At 41.6% G+C, this 24,871-nt stretch overlaps 1 protein-coding gene across 1 annotated transcript in view; it reads left to right on the top strand.

Moving 5' to 3' along the window:
- kif26ba (kinesin family member 26Ba) overlaps window positions 1–24,871 on the top strand; it is a 116,688-nt gene that overhangs the window by 41,569 nt on the left and 50,248 nt on the right. Inside the window, 3 exon segments of the mRNA XM_029426042.1 lie at window positions 3,529–3,736; window positions 15,760–15,975; window positions 16,300–16,393. Of these exon segments, the coding sequence (XP_029281902.1) occupies window positions 3,529–3,736; window positions 15,760–15,975; window positions 16,300–16,393 (518 nt within the window).

Raw genomic sequence — 24,871 nt, 5'->3', positions numbered from 1 at the left:
ACACACACACACACACACACACACACACACACACACACACACACACACACACTCCCATGCTCTGTCTCTCCCTATATCTCCGTCCACTGACGGCCTGTTAAATAGAAGTTAATTAGCTACTGGGCCAACAACACAGCCGAGAGACACAAGTCATAAATCAGTTGTGTGTATTTGTGTGTGTGTGTGTGTGTGTGTGTGTGTGTGTGTGTGTGTGTGTGCGTGTGTGTGTGTGTGTGTGTGTGTGTGTGTGTGTGTGTGTGTGTGTGTGTGTGTGCGTGTGTGTGTGTGTGTGTGTGTGTGTGTGTGTGTGTTTCAAGTCTTTGTATGGTCGGTATGTGCCAAGTGAAAGTGTTTGTAGTCGTGTGGAAGAAAGAAGAAAACAAAGCAACAGAATGTTAGTAGCCGGACTATCTGTGACCTGTGCTGCTTTTTAACAAGAGAGAGACACATGAAGGGACTTAGAGGAAGAGAGACGAGGATGGATGAAGGGATCAATACATGTAAGGACGGCTGAATGGATGGCGGGATGGATGGTTGGATATATGGGCAGAGAAGAAGGCAAAGGATGAAAGGATCGAAATAATGAGGGGGGGAAGGATAAAATAGAGGGAAAGATAAGGAGATGATTGTCAAGTGAGAGGGATTTAAAATAGAAAGAATAGGAGGGAAGTGAAATATGGAGGAGAGTGGAGGAATGACTGAAGGTAATGGAGGAAGGGGAGGGGCAAATAAAAAAATGGGGGCGACAGAGGAAGAGCTGATGGATGGAGAGATGGAGTAGATGGATGGAAAACAAGCACCCTTCACTTTAGGGTTGGATTGGAATAGATCCACTTGGCCAAATCCCTGGCCACTTGCCATTAAACGCTACCAATTAGGTGGCGTGTGTGTGTGTGTGTGTGTGTGTGTGTGTGTGTGTGTGTGTGTGTGTGTGTGTGTGTGTGTGTGTGTGTGTGTGTGTCTACCATGCTTGACTTGTGCCATAGATTACACCAGTCAGGGGGAGAGAACATAATAAGAGGTTAGTAGTACACAAACACAACATAACGAAATTGATGTGGCTGATGGGTTTAAAGGATGTATTAAAAAAACAATCACAAAAAGTCTAATACATGTTTGGCCCAGGCACCAAGTGGGAACTCGGGCAGCAGAGCAAACGTGCATGAATCCATCATAGTCATGTCTCATCCTACAAGCATCAGCACTGCAGCAGTCGCAGCAGCCTGTGGTTTCCATTGTTGCACAGAAATATTTTAATTCAAGCTCATCTTTCTTAAACAGGATCCTCTCGAGCCATTTTACGATGAAAATGAAGCCACAATTTTGACTAATACCATTACTGCTTAATAGATTTTTTTATAATCTACTGCACACGCATCTTCATGCTACATGGGTAGGTTTTGAGCAATCAAGTGATACAATAAGAAAATCCTTAATTGCTTTTGATCACATTCACTGCAATATTTATGGAAGCGTAGCTCGCACACAATGAGAAACCAATTAGTGGTCTCATTGTGGAGCTTTGTTTCATACAGTATGCACTCACACACACACACACACACACACACACACACACACACACACACACACACACACACACACACACACACACACACACACACACACACACACCTACACATTCAGATTCACACACAAATCTCCCGGGAGAGTTAGTCAAATGGTGAAACGCTTCGTCGTTCCCTGGGTCACTGAATCCACTTCTCTCTTCTCCCCCTCCCTCCTCTTGCACTGTCGCCTCACTCCTCTTGCACTGTCCCCTCCCTCTCTTCTATTGCTCTCACTCCCCCCCCCCCCCTCCTCCTTCTCAATTCTGTAACCTGCTGCAGTTAATTGAAAGCCAATGGTGTGAGAATATGGCTCTTTGACAGAGAGTGTGTCAGGCCGCAAGGTCTTCTCTCTCTCTCTCTCTTTATAATCATAGAAATATATGTGAGGATAGATTAAACAGAACAGAGCAGAAATCCCTGCCAGAGCCGTTTTAGAGGTATTTTATTTCATCATATCGTTAATACTGCTGCTGTGTGTATCTCAGTCTGTCCGTAAATCTGCTTATTTTAATCGTGGCTTCATAAATTGCAGAAAGGAGATACAGCGACACATGCGAATATTCTTTTACTAATGACAATAAATCACGTTACGTTAATCACGGCCTGCAGATTTACTGTCGCTGGGTTCCCCAAGATCACTCGCACTTAACCTTTCTTCGTCTTTCTGCACAGCCAGTGTGAGTTATTACATTGATGCTTTGATCAAAATGAAAACAATGTATTATTAACTATACATCTTATTATATATGATTAACTACTCGGTCTACACTAGACCTTTGCACACAGGCTCTGTTGCCTGGTTGTTTCTTTGACAGAGAGATTAATAGTCACAAATGGTGATCAATTCTAACATAATTAAGCACATCATGAGAACACATGCATGCGGCCAAGCTTAATTTGACCCCGAGAGTCTTGACAAAGTGTGAGAGATGTGTTGTGCTTGGCAGAGGTGGAAGAAGATCTTTTATTTATCTATCAACAAAATGTACTTAAAGTATCAAAATGAAAAGTACTCGTGATGCATCAACACATACACAGCATTTGTTGTAGATGTTGAAAGTGGAGCTAGTTTGAACTACTTTATATACAGTTAGCTTTAGTCCATTGGTCCAGTGGTTGTCGGATTATTTTATAAACCTATATGTAAAAAAGCGACTATGACAGATAAATGCAGTGGAGTAAATCGTGCAATATTTATGCAAGTACAGTACTTGAGTGGATTTACTTAGTTTCTTTCCACCTTTACTATAAATTCCCTTCGTGTAGGTTAAAGCAGAAGTTCAGTCTGTTCTGTGGAGATGTGTTGTTTCTGTTGGGGAAGAAAGAAAGAGTTAGAAAAGCGAGGAGAGAAAAAGATGGTGTGAAGTACCGTTGTGCTGAGAGAGGCAGACGGGAAGAACCTGTGATGTTGAAGTAAAAAATGAGAGAGCGAGGAGAACAGGAGGAGAAAGAAGTGAGATTTAGAAGTTGAAGTTAAAAGGAGAGAGCGAATAAGGAGAATCCGAGTGCAGAGTATATGGAGTATATATAAATATTTCTGGTGGCTCCTTTAGAGCTGAATGCTGCAGGGAATTGAGCAGCAAGACAGCAAATGAACCACTCCCCATCCAGATGTTGCTACATATGTAAACAGCAGTGTGTGTGTGTGTGTGTGTGTGTGTGTGTGTGTGTGTGTGTGTGTGTGTGTGTGTGTGTGTGTGTGTGTGTGTGTGTGTGCATCTGTGTGTTGAAGAGTGTGTGATCGAGTTCTATTCTACAATTAGCATATTTGCCAGGGTTGTACTGTGGCAAACTATAAGGATGTAATTACAGCTCCATGTGTGCACCATCCCGCTCGTCCTTCCTCATCTCCTTTTACATTTCTCTATTTATACTATTTAGTTTTTACAGCGATAAAGTTGATAGTTTTAACATATTTGATTGATGGACTTGCTTTTCTCCTCTCCTCTTTCTCTCTCAGAGCTGCACAAAAGTTGAACTTAGCGTCCAAGAAGAAGAAGCAGAAGACCGTCGCAGTCACGGCCCCAGTGACGACATCATCACCGTCATGTGACCCTCCGCTGTTCCCCACCAATTTTAGCTCCGCCCTTTTGATGGCTCCTCCACCGGCTCCGCCCTGCCTTCTCCGTGCAGCCAACAAAATCAAAGATACCCCTGGGCTTGGAAAGGTAAAGAAAAATACCTTAAAGTCGACCTTGTTAAATAAAGTTAATATTTCTTGTATTTCTGCGTATCATCATATTGATCTGTAGTATTTTATCATGACCTTGGGCCAGTTTATCTAAAGCTATGTACTGGTGTGTGAGTGTGTGTGTGTGTGTGTGTGTGTGTGTGTGTGTGTGTGTGTGTGTGTGTGTGTGTGTGTGTCAATCCTGCTGTACCATACCGGAATGCAGCCTAATGGTTACCACGGTAACACATCTCAGGCTGACAAAAGTCATCTGTCACCGTTGCCAATGGTTGATGAAACGTGTGTGTGTGTTTTGTGGATGTGGGAGGCTTTATGCTTCTCAAGTGTGTGCAATATTGATCGTCCATGTAATGAGTTTTTAGTGCCCCCTCCTCCACAGTTTGAGTGAGAGGCTCACTGATTCTGTGTGTGTGTGTGTGTGTGTGTGTCCTCCATACTAGAAAAAGAATGACTATAGAGGACAAAATCAAACAGACATCAAACAGCCATGTCCATTACAGTACACAGAGAGGGAAAGGGACCCTGAACATGTCCTGTTGTGTTTTTGTGTCCACATAGGTGTGAGCATGTGAGAGTGCATCACTCTAGTTGTGCATATTCGAGTCTGTCTATCTGTCTGTATGTATTTGCATGCATGTGTGACGATGTTGAACAGTTGATAGTGAAGATGCGGACAGAAAAAAGGGAGAGACAGGGGCATGACATGCAACAAAGTCTTGAAACAACCCAGGGGAGCTGCAATTATGTGGCATGTGCTCTGACCCAGTGGTTCCCAACCGAGATTCATTTGGTCGCGTTTGAACTACTAGTGGCAGAAGGTAGACTTTTATCTATTTCAACCACTTATCCATTACTTTTAGTTAACTATTAAACTGTATATACATTTTTTAACTCATGTTTTAGACTTCTCTACTACTTCTTACTATTTAAACACTAGAAAGTGCAGCTGACTCAATATATGGATACATACAGTATATACATGTTCTATCAAATTGTTATAAAACACTACACCACAATATTTCCATGTACCCTTCTGGTAACTGCAGGAGCAACCCTGTGTTGCACAATGACAACACAATTAACCTTGAACCTTGTATCTTTAAACATATTTCAGATAACAACAAATATTCCAAATCAGTCATTTTATAACATTTAATTAACAGTAACATGTATTGTTAAAAGTTGCAAAGATAAAGCACTCATGAGGTTCATAAACGTGACTATAAATGCTTTTACCAGAGAAACATTTTCTATTTCTAGTCTATAAATCCCTCAATCATATTAAGTTCATGTTTTAATATTTGAATTGTCTTTTTTTTAGTCTCCATTTCTCTCCATATGGAGGTGACAGATGTCCCCTCAGCTGTCAGGGAGACAGATTCACACTCATATATTTACAAGCACACACACGCACAGCAGCCAAATTTCCTGACAGTATACACCCCTACACTAAAACCCCATATATACAGTCTTCATTATAAATCACACACACACAAACCTTCTTCACACAATCTGTCTGTCTCTCATTCTGGCTTCTGTTTCATCCCGCTATGATCCTCTGTGATCTTGTGTTGGCAGTGATTAGCTAGTCTGGCCCACTGTGCTGTGTACAAATGCCTGCTGCTACTACTGTTTAATTACAACTGTCAGACTCCCCCCTTTCCACAGTCATGAGGACGTCTCACAGTAATCATTCTGGTGTGATCTGTTTTATGATGGACTTTTGATTAAGGTGTCCAGTCGTTCTAGCTAAGTATCAACTTTGTCTTCCTGTTGCCTTGCCTGCAGCCGACCCATCCTGAATTAACTGTGAGGAAAGGAGAAGCAATGAATGTCTTTATTTCATTGTTAAAAGAGGAGCTTTACGTTTATGTACATGCGTTAGATGAGAAGATGGATACAACTCTCATATCTGAAGCTACAGCCACTGTTAGCTTAGTTTAGGTGGGTAAACAGCTAGCCTGACTCCCAGCCAAGAAATAGTCTGGAATATAAGCCCCATGAAACAGCAACTTGTTTTTACTACTTCTGTTTTTGTACGGATTGAACAAACAAGATATGACACATAACCCTATGTGTGTTTTGGGATTGTGTTACCCTTGGATAGAGCCAGGCTAGCTGTTTTCCCCTGATTGCAATCGGTATGCTAAGCTAACCTTATAGTCTCCTGGCTTTAACTTTTCAATTTTGAATGCTATTTTTTTAATTCTCTGTTTAACCGGTGTTTCTCATGTGTTAGCTGATGAGCCGTCATCGCTCCGGTTTGGAAAGAAATTGTGAATAAAAGAAGGACAGGACATGGTACCCAGGCAGGAAAATATTCTGGTATTTGGAAAATAACAAGCCTTTCTGTGAAATCAATTGAAGCTTGCCAAGACTCACTCTCACACACTCACACACACACACACACACACACACACACACACACACACACACACACACACACACACACACATACACACAAACATATGGGAAGAAAATGGCTGTGGTGACATTTCTCCAGTAAAAATGTCACCTGCAGTGGGGGTCGGCTCCCTGCTGGAAATGGCATTTGCACACAGTCCCACTCACCACACACACATGCACACAGGCTTGCATGCTCACAAATTTATAGGATTATAGTGTACAATGAAAGATGTCAAGGAAGCGGCAAAGCCCCTGGTGGAAGTGTGTACGATACATTCTGCAGAATACATGGGCTTTTCCGCGAGTGTGATGGGGGGGGTTAGTGTTCTCCCCAATGTTAATATGGCAGAAAACAGATTGAGACATCACATTTAAAGCCAGGGGAAATCAACCTGCACAGGTCAGATGTACTGCTGTGTGTGTGTGTGTGTGTATGTGTGTGTGTGTGTGTGTGTGTGTGTGTGTGTGTGTGTGAGAGAGAGAGACAGACAGACAGAGTTCAGCCTTGTTCCGTATAGGTATGTCAAATTAAATAGGTTTTCTCAGTGGACCTCTCTGACTGGCGTCTGTATCTCAAACTCCCCTCTGTTATTTCTATCCACCGTGCTTCTCTACATGTGTTGTTGGTAAGCTCCGTTTCACTTTAATCAAATCAGCCAGCTGGGAGCCTTCCATTCAGACCCCTGACTGCTCGAGGAAATTAGGCTGTATATGTTTTATCACTTAGAAAATCAACTGCAGAGTTACACAAGAATGCAGCAGAATTGCAAATGACACATTTTTTAATGCTGTCAGATGAAAAACAAAGATATGAAAAATACTGAAGGTGTCAAGCGATTGAAAAATCTGTAATTAAGACAAACATTTTCTGATTGCTTTTTATGCATCTTGTGTAATTTAGCAGCAGTTGAGATAGACTAATGCTTGTATGATTGCTAAATGATGAAGTTATAATTATTTCTCCCCGCACAAATTGCATGCACCGACTGTAATTTAACTTTACAACATATTCTGTCAGGCTCAATGTCAGTCAGTCAGTTTACCACTTTGGACCAGACTGAATGTTAAATCCAGTATCTCAGCAACTATTGGATGGATTGTCCTGGAATTTTGTACAGACATTCATGCTCCCCTCAGGATTATTTGTAAGCAACTTTAGTGATCCCTTAATTCATCAACAGTGCAAATCCAATACCTCCAAAAGGTGACTATAGGCATAGATCAATATTACCTGCTGCACCCTAGCTTGGTAACATTATCTACCTTAAATAATGGTGATCATAGTAAACATTGAACCTGATAAACATCAGCATGTGAACCATTAAGCTGGTGGACATGTCTGCTGAGTACAGCCTCACAGCGGCTGCAGTAAGTCTTGTTCCAGGCTGGATCACTAAGGCGTGAGCCATGTCACAGTTCGGTTGCTTACATATTCTTCTTTAAGCTGTCTGCTGCACTTCATCCACAGTTCGGTATCATACCTGATCTCGAGATAGGATGAGAAATATTATTAAAAATGCTATGAATGGGGAGCTCTCTCTTCCCTCTGTAACACATCTCCACCGTATCTCTCTTATCTAGCGTATGGATAAGTCTCATCATTTACCTTCCCACCCCCTTCATCCCCACCCTCTCCGCTCTTCTCCACATCTGAATGACAATGAAGCACTGTGGGAGTTTTTTTTCTCATCTCTTTCATCTCTGCAGCCAACATTTTGCACACACACACACACACACACACACACACACACGCACACACACACACACACACATGCACAGTCACAGATTGTGACTTGACCTTGGGGGAAAATGATACCATGACAGCTAATCAATTTTTAATAGCAGCTACGATCCCTCTCAGGCCACAAGCTGTGCGCTTCTGTGCCATGAGTGAACATGTGCAAGTGCATTTTCTACGGGCATTTGTTTGTCTTCATGCCTATCTTGGTGTCCGTATCTAAATGAGTGAGTGAGTCTGTTATGGGAATCCAGTAGCCACTTTGTTCCACCTTGTAGCTGAAATATTAATGTTGTCAGTATTGGCAGGTAGCATGACACACACGCACACACACACACGCACACACACACACACACACATCGCAGTCTTTCCTACTGTAATCTCTGCGTTTGCGTGGCCATTTTACTTTACTGCATATGTTGCTCATGTTCACATTTTAAAGCCTTCTGAGATTCATTTGTGATTCACAGCCGTATGAAAGATGGACGTGACTTGAATTAGACGATGGACACATAATAACGTAATAACTTTCTTCAATCGTTTTACTCTTGACTGATCAATTTATAGCAAGAAATCCTTCTGCCGCTTGTCACAATAATTGACTTCAAGGGCGTACAGTAGGTTTGGTTTCAGGCGTGGGGAACACAATGTAAAATACAATAAATAAATAAAAAGAAAAGCAATGTCTGGTGTGGGTCAAATCTTAGCTTTGGGATTTTCTTACTGTCAACAAATCAGATCAATAATGTGTTAGTCCCTCTCTCTCAACACTCTCTGACTTTCCTTCCCCGTCTGTGGCTCTCAGATATTCCACGTCTCTATGTACAGCCAGGCTCTGTAGTTTCTAGCTACTGAAACAGGAGTAAATAGTGCGTTTGTCGGGAACTATTTTCAGCTGCGGATTAACACACATTTTGTGCGAATATTTATATATTTATCAAGAGGGATGTATCGGGGATTGACTCAAAATAAACTACAGTGCCCATGTTCTTTATAACAAAAGATCACGTGACCCAGTGTGGCTTATTTACTGGATATGTTTTTATGTTGGACAACAATGGAGGTCTATGGAAGAGAGAAATAAGCTTTATTAGGCTTTGGTCTTTTTATGGAATTGACAATATAAGAACGTGAGAGTGAGGGCTTCGATAATGTTATGTAAATATGCAAGGGACATTTTGTTGAACATTTATTCCTGTGAGTGAATACACACTTCACTTGGACTGTCCTGTGATATGTTTCTGGCTTTATTAATTCACCATTGTTGTAAGATCTCTGCAGTATTTCCAACTGACAATACTGTGAGCTGAGCTGGAATGAATAAATTAGTTCAAATTAGAATTGATCCAAAGCAGAAACTTGCTATTCCCATATGGTATTTGTATCTATCTCTATGTACAAGCGTTTGCATGAATGTGTGTTCCTGCAGTCTTTGGGAACCAATTAGAGCTCAGTCTCAGCCTCTTATTGATTTTACAGCCAATAGTAATGAAGCACTGCAGTGAGGGACTATCGAGCAATCTTCTCTCAGCTCAGGCTTGTTTGTTGCTGTTTAGCTGAATTCCTTTACTTAAATTGGCTCAAAGACTTCATTGTGTCTGAGTGTGGTGAGTAAAATGGAAGAACAGGAAGCTCTCTATCAAAGAGAGCGTGTTACAGGTCAGGTCAGCTTCTCAGGGAAGAAAACACGACTCCTTCCCTCAACATCTGTCGCAGCATGTACCCTTTAGCATGGTAATGAACCCTCAAGCTGTTCCAGCACACTTATGTCAGACACAGTGGTATTGCAGTTTAAAACAGACACAACCCACACTTTAGTATGTTGAACATTAATTATACATGCTTAGACACACATTACATGAGAACACAGGTATAATTTGTTCTCCTGGAGGTTTGGGGGGAACAGTCAAAGAATCACCCACTTCTCTAGCGTCTGTTCCTTATTCCTATTTCTTTCTTGGGTCTTTGTTTCTGCAGCTCACCACCTTGCATCAGTATTCACTGACGCGTGACGTGTGAGAGCAGAGAGAGGAAAGTATAGAACGAATTCGGAAGAGGCTGTGATTTGTCTTGTCATTTGTTCTGAAGGGAAGGGAGACAGGGAGAGGTGGGAGATGAGACAAACAGACAATGGAGAGAGCAGTGGGAATGGAGTGGGTGGACATGAGTGCTATCGAGCAATATGATGTTTTATAAACATAAAGCGAGACGGACGAAGGGAAAGGTATATACTGTAGGTGTTGTGGGAGGCAGAGAGAGCATAGGGCAGAGAGAACAAGAAAGGGATGAAGATATCAGGGTCAAGAGGGGCTCTACTAGTATTAGTGACCTTTTGTCCTTCATTTCTCTTCTCTGAAACAAACACCACTAACCATTTTTCCCTCTCTTCCTTCTTTTTCATTAAAAGAGCAAAGAGTCCATTAGTGTTATGTTCTTCTTGAAGATATGTGCTTGCATGTCATAATGGCTGCAGCACTTTGTCAAAGGTATTGATTCACCGGTAGAACTAGGCCAAGGATCCTTTGAGAATATTGTGGGTTTGATCACACATGCAGACCAGAGAGCTGGACTCACGTTTAAACTTCCAGTGTGAGCGTCACAATCCAAAGTTGTTTTGTTTTCAGAGACCGTAGGCAATTTTTCAAAGCCAAAACAAGACATTATTAACGGTGGCATAATTGTGCTGATGCATCAGTTTCCCTGATGTTGTTTGGTTGGTCATCACTACAGAGCGTTGATAGTTTTCAAGAAAGGAAAATGGAGGTTAATGGCCCCTCGAATGCCATTTCACATATACCCTCAATATTTTGAGAAGTGGATATGGAACCACATTATGGCCCTATTTACACCTCGCACACACACACACACACACACACGCACACACACACACACACACACACACACACACACACACACACACACACACACACACACACACACACACACACACACACACACACACACACACACACACACACACACGTGTGTTGCCTGAACATGCATGTACACACGGAGCCTCCAGATCTGTCCCTGTGGGCTACAATATGACAGGAGCCACACACACACGCACATGCACACGCACACGCACACGCACACACATGCAACCCTCTCACCTTTCACACTCTTAGACACAAGGAGGAAATGGGCTCTCAGGGGGGGAAGACTTTATGAGTTACGCCTTGTAAAGTGTGCAACGGTAAAATCCTTCCCCCCAGGCTCTTACTGATGTGAAGAGCTCATTTATTGGGGTCAGGAAAGGGCATAGCACTGAATTCAAGTGTGTGTGTGTGTGTCTGAAGTGCTATTGAACTTTTGACCTGATATTAAGCCTTAGTATCCGAGGTTTACCAGGTCACCAAGGTTACATGTTTATTGTATTCAGATGGTATCTCAGTTCATCCTGCACACTCATCTATGGACTCACTTTTAAATTTACACACACGTACCTTCATCTGAGAAACACTCTCTCATACACACACACTCACACATTTTATTGAACCACCCCCCCTAAATGGCCTATGGTCATTTAATGATGCAACCGAAGGAAAGCCTGTTAATGTGCTGTATTATGTGTGTGTGTGTGTGTGTGTGTGTGTGTGTGTGTGTGTGTGTGTGTGTGTGTGTGTGTGTGTGTGTGTGTCTGTTAATGTGCTGTATTATGTGTGTGTGTGTGTGTGTGTGTGTGTGTGTGTGTGTGTGTGTTTGTGTGTGCTGTATTAGGTGTGTGTGTGTGTGTGTGCTGTATTAGGTGTGTGTGTGTGTGTGTGTGTGTGTGTGCTGTATTAGGTGTGTGTGTGTGTGTGTGTGTGTGTGTGTGTGTGTGTGTGTGCGTGCGTATGTCAATTGTACATATAAACAGCAACACAGTAAGAGCTCTTAGAAGGTTATTTGCTTTGTGCTTACACACACAGCATTATATTAGTTACCAGCAGGCGTTTATGCTTTTATTTTTCACAAAACACTTATCATTCTAGGTGAGTTTGTTAGTGGAACATGACCTTGTTCTGGTTGCCTTTGTCTTTTTGCTCCAGGGCCATTAAATAATTTATAACAAATCATTTGCACCACTTTTTATTTAAATCTCTTTTGTAGAAAATTGCTTTATGTTATCGATGTTATGTAGCAGCACAGTAATGCGGTGGAGGTTAATTAATTAATAATCCAATTAACTTGAGAAATAAAGTCAAGCTCAATCATGAATACACTGTGCTGTAGGTTTCCCAGCATTAGATAGACACTATATGATCCAAAGAATTAAAGATCTTTCTCATAAGTCTTCTTTCTTGTCACTTTCCTATTTTTATTTATGATCACATCCCTTTTAACAGCTAATGAGGGTGGTATAGTGTAACTCACTAACAGTCTTCCATTTATTCTGTGAAGGCTCTATATCAGAGTGCAGTGGGGTGGTTTGGAGTGTTTTGGGATTACTGTGCGATTCGTAATCCCATGGTGGTGTTTAACTGGAAGTGCAGTGTAGAATCACACTTCAGACGATGATTCATCTGTGCTAACAAGCACAAAAAGACAAAAGATCTCTCCTCCTCTCTCTCCTCTTAGGAGCCACATAAACACAGTAGTCTCTTTTTATCTGCCCTGCACCTCTGAGCCCTGTCGACAAAATCCTTCCTAGTTAAGAAAATAAGAAATGTATTTATTTATTTTAATGTGTCACAGTGCACTATTAGGAAACATTTAGTAAGTAGCGATATAGTATAAGTGAGAGTATCATGTGTTTTCCAATCTATGATACATGTCAGGACTATTTATCCATCCATCTATCATCCACTTTCATCTTCTAGAGCAGAGGTGTCAAACTCATTTTAGTCCAGGGGCCACATAAAGGCCAATTTGATCTCAAGTGGGCCAGACCAGTAAAATCACAGCATAAAAACCTATAAATAACGACAACTCCAAACGTTCCCCTTCGTTTTAGTTTAAGTACATTCTGAAAATGTCTTTTTACAAATCATTATGAACAACCAGAAATTTCTTAAGAGAAAAGATGCAATTTCAACCATATTAAGCCTCAGTTTATCATTTACACGTGTGCATAACAAGTTACAGACCACAGTGTATCTACAAAGGCACAAAACATTTCACCACAGGTATCTAGATAGATAGATCCCGAGGGAAATTTAAGAACAGTATTTTACTTTATGATCAAAACAACTCATTTTTACACTTTGCAAAGTCATCCCGCAGGCCGGATTAGACCCCTGTGGACCCGCATGTTTGAAACCCCTGTTCTAGAGTATCCCATCCTGCACTGAGAGGCAGGGTACACACAGATGCTGAATCCTCATTCATAGTTTAGAGCGTTTAAAGGATGTGGTCCACATTTGGGTTTTTTTGAGGTTTAAAGACCAAACTTGATCCTGCAGTGTCGCAGGAGTCCAAACTAATGACACGTTCATTCACTTTCTGTCAACAACGACGTCAAGAATGTAAGAATGAGAAATTGAATATCTTCTAACTGTCAGCCTGTGTATTGTATACCGTCAGCTGATTTGCTGTTTATGGGAGATTCAGCTCTTTGCATCCATCAAGCCTTAAACTGCCTTGTCCCAAATGATCTACATGTTCTGTGCACTCAGCATTCCAAGCTGCAGCCAATATACCGTAAACTTCCACTGATTCGGATTTCACAGGCTGGTAATCGTTCATGTTAGATCGCAAGCAAACTCAAGGTTTTTACATTTGTATTTGGTGTGGTCAGTGCACTGCTCAGCAATAGCTGGATGTGAGGAATCTTTATGTAATGCAATAGTAGCTGCCCTAGAATATAAATATATATATATATATATATAAATAGTCCCAGGAACTTAGAGCATCAAGTGCCAAAAATTCAGGAAGTTTTCAAGGACTAAAAAACTCTTCATGACATTATCTGAAGATCTGAAGATCTGGAGGCAAATGTGGAATAAAAGGTAACTGATTGTCTATGTTAGAAAGGAGCAGTAGTGGGCAAGTTACTTGAAAACTGTAATCAATTACTTATTACATGTTACTCATTGAGAAAGTAATTACATTTGGTTAATTAGTTACATTACTCGTTACTTTACTTTCGTTACTCAGCTCGGCTGTCGAAGGCGCCTTTGACTCCAAATCCTCTAAACGCACACATCTTTTGTATTTAAAACGTGTAGAAAAAACCCCAGAGACTTTATGATCTGTACTATTTGAAGGATTTATGCGTTACTAAGAAATGTGTTAGTAGTTGCAAACGGAAATTAAATGGAAAATCTGCCACCATTTTTGAGGATTGAGGATTTTGAGTGTTTAAGGTAAATTTAGTCAATTGTAGTAATAAAATCCTCAGTGCATGCACTATCGACCGGGGAAGCTGCGTTCTCCCTGTTCCAGTTTGTCTTCGGGATCTAGAAAAAGCACCCCTCTGTCATAGTGAGGAGTAAAATTTGCATTATCAGTAACCTCTCTCGGGGTTAATTAGTATCGGAGACAGCATCCAACAAAAACTACCCACGCTGACATTCAGTGAAGCAAAATGATTCAGTTTCTGTTGGAATCTGAGGGCAATTTGGCAAAAGTACCACCGGTGGTTTGAAATATATTTGATGATCAGGGCGGCTCAGATCAGTCTCTGAGACTGGTGTGGTAAGACTGAATCCATAAAGCTCTCATTGCATCTGACATTCTGCACCATTCATCTGCTTTCACCGAGCCTCGCTCCCAATTGTCAGAAGGGTGAATCTGAGGTAAATCTCCTGGATAATCATGTAGCATGTACTGTAGCAAGAAGAAAGATTTAGTGACAAAACTTGGAGAGAAGACAGACGGACTGAATCAAAGAGCAGTATAGGCAGTGAGAGATCAAAAGAGTAAGAGAGACAAAGACTAATTCACCCAGATTAGCCAGAGGAGGATCAATAGAGCCATAATAAACTGCTAGAAAGTACCTCAAACTTTAAAACAACTTGACTTACACGGCGAAGGGTTGTTTATATGGTAAAATGTTCTGGTTCTCACTCAGATTTTGATGACGCAGCGTTTTGCTTCCCCTGATATCAAAGAAAACAAGAGCAGCTGTCAGGCGGTAAATTGTGGCTGCTAACAGTTTATGACATGAGTGGGAGGAAAGGAAGAGCGGGATGAGGAGAGAAAGCTAAAACAGGATTCCTGCACTTCAGGCTTTTGATATGTGGCAGCGAGCTGAAGGTAGTCAGGAGGAGAGAGGAGAGGGAAAAGGGATTTAGGATAGAGGGAGAAAGAGATAACGAAAGAGTGACAGGTACATGTAAAGGATGGGACGGGAGAAGAGGGGGAATAAGTTAACAAGAGAGCATATACATTAAATATCTATGTAAGTCTTAAAAGAACAAAGAAATGAATGCTGTGACTCTTTGTCGAGGCTCAAGCGCAGATTAGTTCTGATGCCTTCGAGCAACAACACATCTTCTCAGTGCCCTGAAAGCGTAAGTGCGTGAGATTCATAAGTGGCTGAAGTGACAAAGAAACCAAAGCTTCATCGACAGGACCGTAACCACAGCACTGAACACATCGATAGATGAGTTATATTTTATGAACTGAGAAGGCATCACCAAAGTTTAAAGAAATTTGCTTTAAGCACTGACTTAGTACAATAACTTAGCACTTTTTGCATTTATGAATGTTTAGTGTCTATTGATTACAGTCTTATTTCACTGGTTTGTAAATAATCAGAGCAGAAATCATTTCATTGTGAAGAAAAATGACAAAAGCAACCAGTCCTTTTAATTTCAGGACAGGATTTTATGTCAAACTTTGATGGGGATAAAGTAGCAGCCGCCTTTGTTCCATCATACTCACCGTTATTTCACTTGTATCTGAATATGTGTTTTCCGTCTTACCCTCAGGTGAAAGTGATGGTGCGTGTGTGTCCAGTGTCTCAATCGGACGCAGCTGAGTCTAGTTCCTTCCTTAAGGTGGATCCCAGGAAGAAACAAATCACCATCATGGACCCCTCAGCCAATCAGACACAAAGCGCTGCCACACAGAAAAAGGCGGGAGCCAATCAGGTCCCTCCAAAGATGTTCACCTTTGATGCAGCGTTCCCTCCTGATGCTTCACAGGTAAGAGAAAAGATTGTGAGTTTAGAAAACAAATAGGACTTGGATGTGATTTGTGTTAGAAGTGACTTGTATGCTTTCCCATTCGTCCCATTCTGATGATTTAGTGTTACGCCTCGAAACAGCATTAACGACACTGATGAGGAAAACACCCATCACCTACTTGTTTTTTAATCAATTTCTAGAATCAAATGTAAAGCCCCTCTGTAGCTCCCACGAAGATATCCTTCTAACACTGCTCTAATGGGCCGAGTGTGTTTATACGTTCAAGCATCTCTGCTTTTCTTGACCCTCTTTCTTCATCTCTCTCTATCTGCCTGTTGCTAGGCGGAGGTGTGCGCAGGAACAGTTGCCGAGGTGATTCAGTCGGTGGTGAATGGAGCAGATGGCTGCGTCTTCTGCTTTGGACACTCCAAGCTGGGTAACGCTCACACATATGCACTCAGACTGCAAAATCAGAGCGTGTGTGACTCATGAGTCATCTTCAGTGTGTGTGTGTTTCAGTCTTGGTAATGGTCGGTATGTCCAATAAGTGTTGTTAGTCGTGTGGAAGAAGAAGAAACAAGCCACATGTTATAGCCGGACGATCTGTGACTGTGCTGCTTTTTCCAAGAGAGAGACACATGAAGGGACTTAGAGGAAGATATCCGAGGATGGATGAAGGTATCAATACATGTAATAGACGGCTGAATGGATGGCTGGATGATGGTTTTGGAATTATGGGCAGAGAAGAGGCAAAGGAATTAAAGGATCGAAATAATGAGGGGGGAAGGATAAAATAGAGGTAAAGTATAAGGAGATGATGTCAAGTTAGAGGGATTTAATAGAAATAATAGAAGGGAAGTGAAATATGGAGTTAGAGTGGGAGGAATGACTGAAGGTTATGGAGGAAGGGGAGGGTCAAATAAAAAAATGGTGGCGACAGAGGGAAAGAGCTGATGATGGAGAGATGGAGTAGATGGATGAAACAAGCACCCTCACTTTAGGTTGGATTTGAATAGATCCCCTTGGCCAAATCCCAGGCACTGCCATTAAACCTACCAATTAGGTGGCGTGTTGGTGTGTGTGTTGTGTGTGTGTGTGGTGTGGGTGTGTGTTTGTCGTTGTTTGTGTGTGTGTGTCTACCATGCTTGACTTGTGGCATAGTACACCAGTCAGGGGGAGAGAACATAATAAGAAAGAGGTTAGTAGTCACAAACACACCATAAACAAATTGAATGTGGCTGAATGGTTTAATGATGTATTAAAAAAACAATCACCAAAAGTCTAATACATGTTTGGGGCCCAGAAGGCACAAGTGACTCGGCAGCAGAGCAAACTTTGCATGAACCCTCATAGTCATGCTCATCCTACACGCATCATTCACTGCAGCAGTCGCAGCAGCAGCCTGTGGTTTCCATTGTTTGCATACAAAATTTTTAATTCAAGCTTCAATCTTCTTCAACATCGTAAACGATCTCTCGAGCCATTTTACGATGAAAATGCAGCTCCACAATTGACTAATACCAGTACTACTTGCTTAATGTTTTTTATAATCTAACTGCACACTCATTTTTCCATGCTACTGTAGGTTTTTGAGCAATCAAGTGATGCAATAAGAAGATCCTTACTTGCTTTTGATCACATTCACTGCATATTATGGAAGCGTAGCTGCACACATGAGAAACCAATTAGTGGTCCTCCTTGTGAGCTTTGTTTCATCCAGTAATGCACTCACACACAGCCACCACACACACACACACCCCACCACACACACACACACACACACCCACACACCCACACACACACCACCCACCTACCAAATTCATATTTCCACACAAATCTCCCGGGAGAGTTAGTCAAATGGTAAACGCTTCGTCGTTCCCTGGGTCCTGAATCCACTTCTCTCCTCTCCCCCCCCTCCTCTTGCAAACTGTCGCCTCACTCCTCTTGCACTGTCCCCTCCCTCTCTTCTATTGCTCTCACTCCCCCCCCCCCCTCCTCCTTCTCAATTCTGTACCTGCTGCAGTTATTAAAGCCAATGGTGTGAGAATATGGCTCTTTGACAGAGAGTGTGTCAGGCCGCAATGTCTCTCTCTCTCTCTCTCTTTCTAATCATAGAAATACTATGTGAGGATATATTAAAACATAACAGAGCAGACATCCCTGCCATAGTCCGTTTTAGGGTATTTTATATTTCATCATATCGTTAATACTGCGCTGTGGTATCTCAGTCTTTCCGTAAATCTATCTGCTTATTTTAAAAATCGGGCTTCATAAATTGCAGAAAGGGAGATACACGACACATGCGAATATTCTTTTACCTAAGACATAAATCACGTTACGTTCATCACTGCTTCAGATTTTTTTACTGCCTGCTGTTCCCCAGGCTAGGGTCACTCGCACTTAACCGTTCTTCGTCTTTCTTGCCAGCCAGTGTGAGTTATTACATTGATGCTTTTGTCCAAAATGAAACACAATGATTATTAACTATACATCTTATTATAAGATTAACTACTACTCGTTCTACCTAGACCTTTGCCCACAGGCTCTGTTGCCTGGTTTGTTTCTTTGAACATGAGAGATTAATAGTCACATGTGATCAATCTAACATAATTAAGCACATCATGAGGAAACATGCATCGGCCCAGCTAATTTGACCCCGAGAGTGTTTTTGGGTGGTGTTCCTTGACAAAGTGTGAAGATGTGTGTGCTTGGCAGAGGTGGAATGAAGATCTTTATTTATCTATCAACAAATTACTTAAATATCAACTGAAAATTACTCCGTGGATGCCATCACACATACACAGCATTTGTTGTAGATTTTGAAAGTGGAGCTAGTTTGGAACTACGTTATATACAAGTTAGCTTTAGTCATTGGTCCAGTGGTTGTCGGATATTTTATAAACCTATATTAACAAAGCGACTATGACATAATGCAGTGGGTAAATCGTGCAATATTTATGCAAGTAAGTACTTTGAGTGGATTTTACCTTAGTTTCCTTTCCACCTTTACTATAAATCCTTCGTGTAGGTTAACGCGAAGTCAGTCTGTTCTTTGGAGAATGTGTTGTTTTTCTGTGGGGAAGAAAGAAAGAGTTAGAAAAGCGCTGAGAGAAAAAGATGGTGCTCATTCCGTTTTGCTGGAGAGCAGAGACTGGAAGACCCTGTATGTTGAAGTAAAAAATTAGAGAGCGAGGAGAACAGGAGAGAAAGAAGGAGATTTAGAAGTTAAGTTAAAAGAGAGAGCGATAAGGAGAATCCGAGGGCAGAGTATATGAGATATATAAATATTTTCTGTGTGGCTCCTTTATAGCTGAATCGGCATGGAATTAGCAGCAGACATCATGAAACCACTCCCCATCCAGATGTGCTACATATGTAACAGCATGTGTGTTGTGTGTGTGGTGTGTGTTGTGTGTTTGTGGTTTGTTTGTGTGTGTGTGTGTGTGTGTGGTGTGTGTGTGCATCTGTGTGTTGAAAGTGGTGTGAATCGAGTTCTTTCTACAATTAGCCATATTTTGCCAGGTTGTACTTTGGAACTATAATGATTAATTACAGCTCCATGGGTGCACATCCCGCTCGGCCTCCTCATCTCCTTTTAATTTCTCTATTTATACCTATTTAGTTTTACAACAGGCGTAAAGTTGATAGTTTTAACATAGTTGATTGATGCTTGCTTTCTCCTTCCTCTTTCGTCTCTCAAGCCTGCACAAAACGTTGAACTTAGCGTCCAAGAAGAAGAATCAGAAGACCGTCGCAGTCACGCCCAAGTGACGACTCATCACCGTCATGGTGGACCTCCTCTGTTCCCCACCAATTTAGCTCCGCCTTTTTGATGGCTCCTCCAACCGCCGCCCTGCCTTCTCTCCCGTCAGGCCAACAAAATCAAGATACCCCCTTGCCTTGAAAGGTAAAGAAAATACCTTAAAGTCACCCTTGTTAAATAATTTATATTTCACTTGTATTTCCTGCTATCATCATCATTGATCTGTAGTATTTTATCATGACCTTGGCCTTTTATCTAAACTATGTAACTGGTTGTGTGAGTGTGTTTTTGGTGTGTGTGTGTTGTTTGGTGTGTGTGTGTGTGGTGGGTGGTGTGGCGTGTGCGGTGTCAATCCTGCTTACCATACCGGAATGCATCCTAATGGTTACCACTGTAACACAATCTCATGCTGACAAAAGTCATCTGTCCAAACAACCGTTGCCATGGTTGATGAACGTGTGTGATGTGTTATTGTGATGTGGGAGGCTTTAATTTAAGCTTTCTCAAGTGTGTGCCCATATTGATCGTCCATGTAATGAGTTTTGTAGTGGCCCCCCATCCTCCCAGTTTGAGTGAGAGTCTCACTGATTCTGTGTGTGTGTGGTGGTGTGTGTGTGTTTGTCCTCCATACTAAGAAAAAGATGACTATTGAGGACAAAATCAAACAGACATCAAACAGCCATGTCCATTACAGTACACAGAGCGGGAAAGGGACGCCTGACCTGTCGCTGCTGCTTTTTTTTTGTGTGCCACTAGGGTGTGAGCATGTGAGAGTGCATCACTCTAGTTGTGCATATTCGAGTCTGTCTATCTGTCGTATGTATTTGCAGCATGCATGTTTGACGATGGTGAACAGTTGATAGTGAAGATGCGGGCAGAAAAAAGGGAAGAGACAGGGCTTGACATCAACAACGTCTTGAAACAACCCAGGGGAGCTGCAATTAGTGGCATGTGCTCTTACCTGGTTCCCAACCGAGATCATTTTGTCGCTTTGAACTACTGTGCCAGAATTTAGGACTTTATCTATTTCAACCCACTTATCCATTACGTGTAGTTAACTATTAAACTGTATATACATTTACACTACTTCTTACATTAACACGGAAGTGCAGCTGACCTCAATATAATGGATACATACAGTATATATATTGTTTCAATCAATTGTTATATAACACACTACACCACAATATTTCCATGTACCTTCTGTAACTGCGGAGCAACCCGTGGTTGCACAATGACAACACAATTAAGACCTTGAACTTTTATCTTTACATTTAAACTATTTCAGATAACAACAATATTTTCCAAATCAGTCCATTTTATAACATTTAGTAACAGTAACATGTATGGTAAAAGTTCAAAGATAAGCACTCATGAGGTTCATAAAACGTGACTATAAATCCTTTTACCCAGAGAAACATTTCTATTTCTAGTCCTATAAAATCCCTCAATCATATTACTTTTTTCATGTTTTAATATTTGAATTGTCTTTTTTTAGTCTCCATTTCTCTCGCATATGAGTGGACAGAATGTCCCCCTCAGCTGTCAGGGAGACAGATTCACACTCATATATTTACAGCCACCACGCACAGCAGCAAATTTCCCCCTGACAGATACCCCTACAACAAAACCCCTATATACAGTCCCCTTCCTTATAAATCAAACACCACACAAACCTCTTCACACAATCTGTCTGTCTCTCATCTGGTCTTCTGTTTTCAATCCCGCTATTATCTCTGTGATCTTGTGTTGGCAGTGCTTAGCTAGTCTGGCCCACTGTGCTGTGTACAAATGCCTGCTGCTACTAAACTACTGTTTTAATTACAACTGTCAAGACTCTCCCCTCCCCCCTTTCCACATTAGAGGACGTCTCACAGTAATCATTCTGGTGTGATCTGTTTTATGATGGACTTTTATTAAGGTGTCCATTCCGTTCTAGCTAGTACCACTTTGTCTTCCTGTTGGCCCTGCCTGCAGCCCGACCCTCCTGAATTACCTGTGAGGAAAGGAGAAGTCAATAATGTCTTTATTTTCAATTGTTAAAAGAGGACTTTAACGTTTATGTACTGCGTTAGATGAGAAGAATTTTACAACTCTCTAGCTTAAGCTACAATCCACTGTTAGCTTAGTTTAGGTGTTAAACAGCTAGCCTGATCCCACCAAGAAATAGTCCTGGAATATAAGCCCCATGAAAAAGCAACTTGTTTTACACTTCTGTTTTTGTACGGATTGAACAAACAAAAATAGGACCATAACCCTATGTGTGTTTTGGGATTGTGTTCCCCTTGGATAGAGCCAGGCCTATCTTGTTTTTCCCCTGTTGCACTCGGTATGCTCACTAACCTTATAGTCCCTGGCGTTAACTTTCAATTTTGAATGCTATTTTTTTATTCTCTGTTTTAAAACGGTGTTTCTCATGTTTAGCTGATGAAGCCGCATCGCTCCGGTTTGAAAAGAAATTGTGAATAAAAGAAGGACAGGACATGGTACCCAGGCAGGAAAAATATTCTGGTATTTTGGAAAATAACACCTTTCTGTGAAATCTTGAAGCTTGCCCAATACTCACTCACTTCCCTCTCACACACTGCACACACGACAACACACACACCCACACACACACACCCACACAAACACACACACACACATACACACACAAACATTGGAAGAAAAGGCTGTGTGACATTTCTCTCCATTCAATTCCCTTCCGTGGGGGTCGGCTCCCTGCTTTAAATGGCAATTTGCACACATGTCCCACTCACCCACACGCATGCACACAGCCTTTGCATGCTCACAACTTTATAGGATTATGAGTGTTACAATGAAAGATGTCACGGAAGCGGCAAAGCCCTGGTGGAAGTGTGTACGAACATTCTGCAGAATAACATGGGCCTTTTCCGCGAGTGTGATGGGGGGGTTAGTGGTTCTCCCCAATGTTAATGGCATAAACCAGATTGAGACTCACATTTAAAAATAAAGCCAGGGAAATCAACCTGCACAGTCAGATGTACTGCTTGTGTGTGTGTGTGTGTGTGTTGGGGTGTGTTTGTGTGTGAGAGAGAGAGACAGACGACAGAGTTCACACAGCCTTGTTCCGTATAGGTATGTTCGAATTAAATAGGTTTTCTCAGTGGACCCTCTCTGACTGGCGTCTTTATCTCAAACTCCCCTCTGTTATTTCTATCCACCGTGGCTTCTCTAATGTGTTTGTTGGTAAGCTCCGTTTCACTTACTCAAATCAGCCAGCTGGAGCCTCCATTCAAGACCCCTGACTGCTCGAGGAAATTAGGCTGTATATGTTTTTATTCACTTAGAAATCAACTGCAGTTACAACACACAAAATTCAGCAAATTGCAAATGAACACATTTGTTAATGCTGCCAGATGAAAACAAAGATTATAAAATAACTGAAGGTGTCACGATTGAAAAAAAAAAAAAAAAAATTTTTCCCCTGTAATTAAGACAAACATTTTCTGATTGCTTTTTATAATGCATCTTGTGGTAATTTAGCAGGCAGTTGCAGATAGACGAATGCTTGTATGATTGCTAAATGATGAAAGTTATAATTATTTCTCTCCCCTGCCAAATTGCATGCACGACTGTAATTTAACTTCCACCATATGCTGTTCAGGCTCAATTGTCAGTCATCAGGTTTAATAACCACGTTGGACCGAGATGAATTTAACGCCAGATCTCAGCAACATTTGATGATTGTCCTGGAATTTTTACAATTCATTCTCCCCTCAGGATTTTTGTAACAACTTTAGTGATCCTTAATTCATCACATGCAAATCCAATACCTCCAAAAGGGACTATAGCCATAGATCATATTACCTTCTGCCCCTAGCTGGTAACATTATCTACCTTCAAATAAGTGATGCATAGTAAACAGGAACCTGATAACATCAGCATGTGAAACCATTAAGCTGGTGTGAACATTCTGCTGAGTACGCCCACAGCGGCTTCAGTAAGTCTTGTTCCAGGCTGGAATCACTAAGGGCGTGAGCCCTTTCACATTTCGGGTTTGCTTACATATTCTTCTTTAAGCTGTCTTGCTGCTGCACTTCATCCACTTTCGGTATCATACCTTATCACTCGAGATAGGATGAGAATATTATTAAAATGCTATAATGGGGAGCTCTCTCTTCCTCTGTAACACATCTCCACCGTATCTCTCCTTATCAAACGTATGGAAAGTCTCATCATTTACCTTCCCACCCCCCTCCAACCCCACCCTCTTCCGCTCTTCTCCACATCCTGAATGACAATGAAGCCTGTGGGAGTTTGTTTTTCCTCAGCTTTTCATCTCGCGCCAACATTTGCACACACACACACACCCACACACACACACACACACACGCACACACACCACCCATGCACAAGTCACAGATTGTGACTTGACCTTGGGGAATATACCATGAAGCTAATCAATTTTTAATAACAGCTACGATCCCTCTCATTGCCACAAGCCTGGCGCTTTCGTCCATGAGTGAACATGTTCAAGTGCATTTTCTAGGGCAGTTGTTTGTCTTCATGCCTATCTTGGTGTCCGTATCTAAATTGAGTGAGTGAGTCTGTTATTATCCAGTGCCACTGTTGTTCACCCGTTGAGCTGAAATCTTACTGTTGTCAGTATTGGCAGGTAGCATGACACACACGCACCACACCCACGCACACAACACACACCAATCGCAGTCTTTCCTACTGTAATCTCTGCGTTTTTTGCGTGGGCCATTTTACTTTACTGCGTATGTTTCTCTCTCACATTTTAAAGCCTTCCTGAGATTCATTTGTGCTTCACAGCCGTATGAAAGAGGACGTGACTTGATTAGACGATGGGACACCTTATAACGTAATAACTTTCTTCAATCGTTTTACTCTTGAATGATCATTTATAGCAGAAATCCTTCTGCCGCTGTTGTCAATAATTGACTTCAAGCCGTACAGTAGGTTTGGTTTCAGGCGTTGGGAACTCAATGTAAAATACAATAAATAATAAAAAGAAAGCAATGTCTGTTTGGGTCAAATCTTAGCTTTTGGATTTGTCTTACTGTCACAATCAGATCAATAATGTTTAGTCCCTCGCTCGCAACCCTCTCGGACTTCTTCCCCGTCTGTGGCTCTCAGATATTCACGTCTCTATGTACAAGCCAG

Source organism: Cottoperca gobio, chromosome 3, assembly GCF_900634415.1.
Source record: "Cottoperca gobio chromosome 3, fCotGob3.1, whole genome shotgun sequence".
In the NCBI taxonomy this organism is placed as follows: Eukaryota; Metazoa; Chordata; class Actinopteri; order Perciformes; family Bovichtidae; genus Cottoperca; species Cottoperca gobio.
Note: the sequence above shows the minus strand (reverse complement) of the source record. Positions and strands in the feature narration are given on the sequence as shown.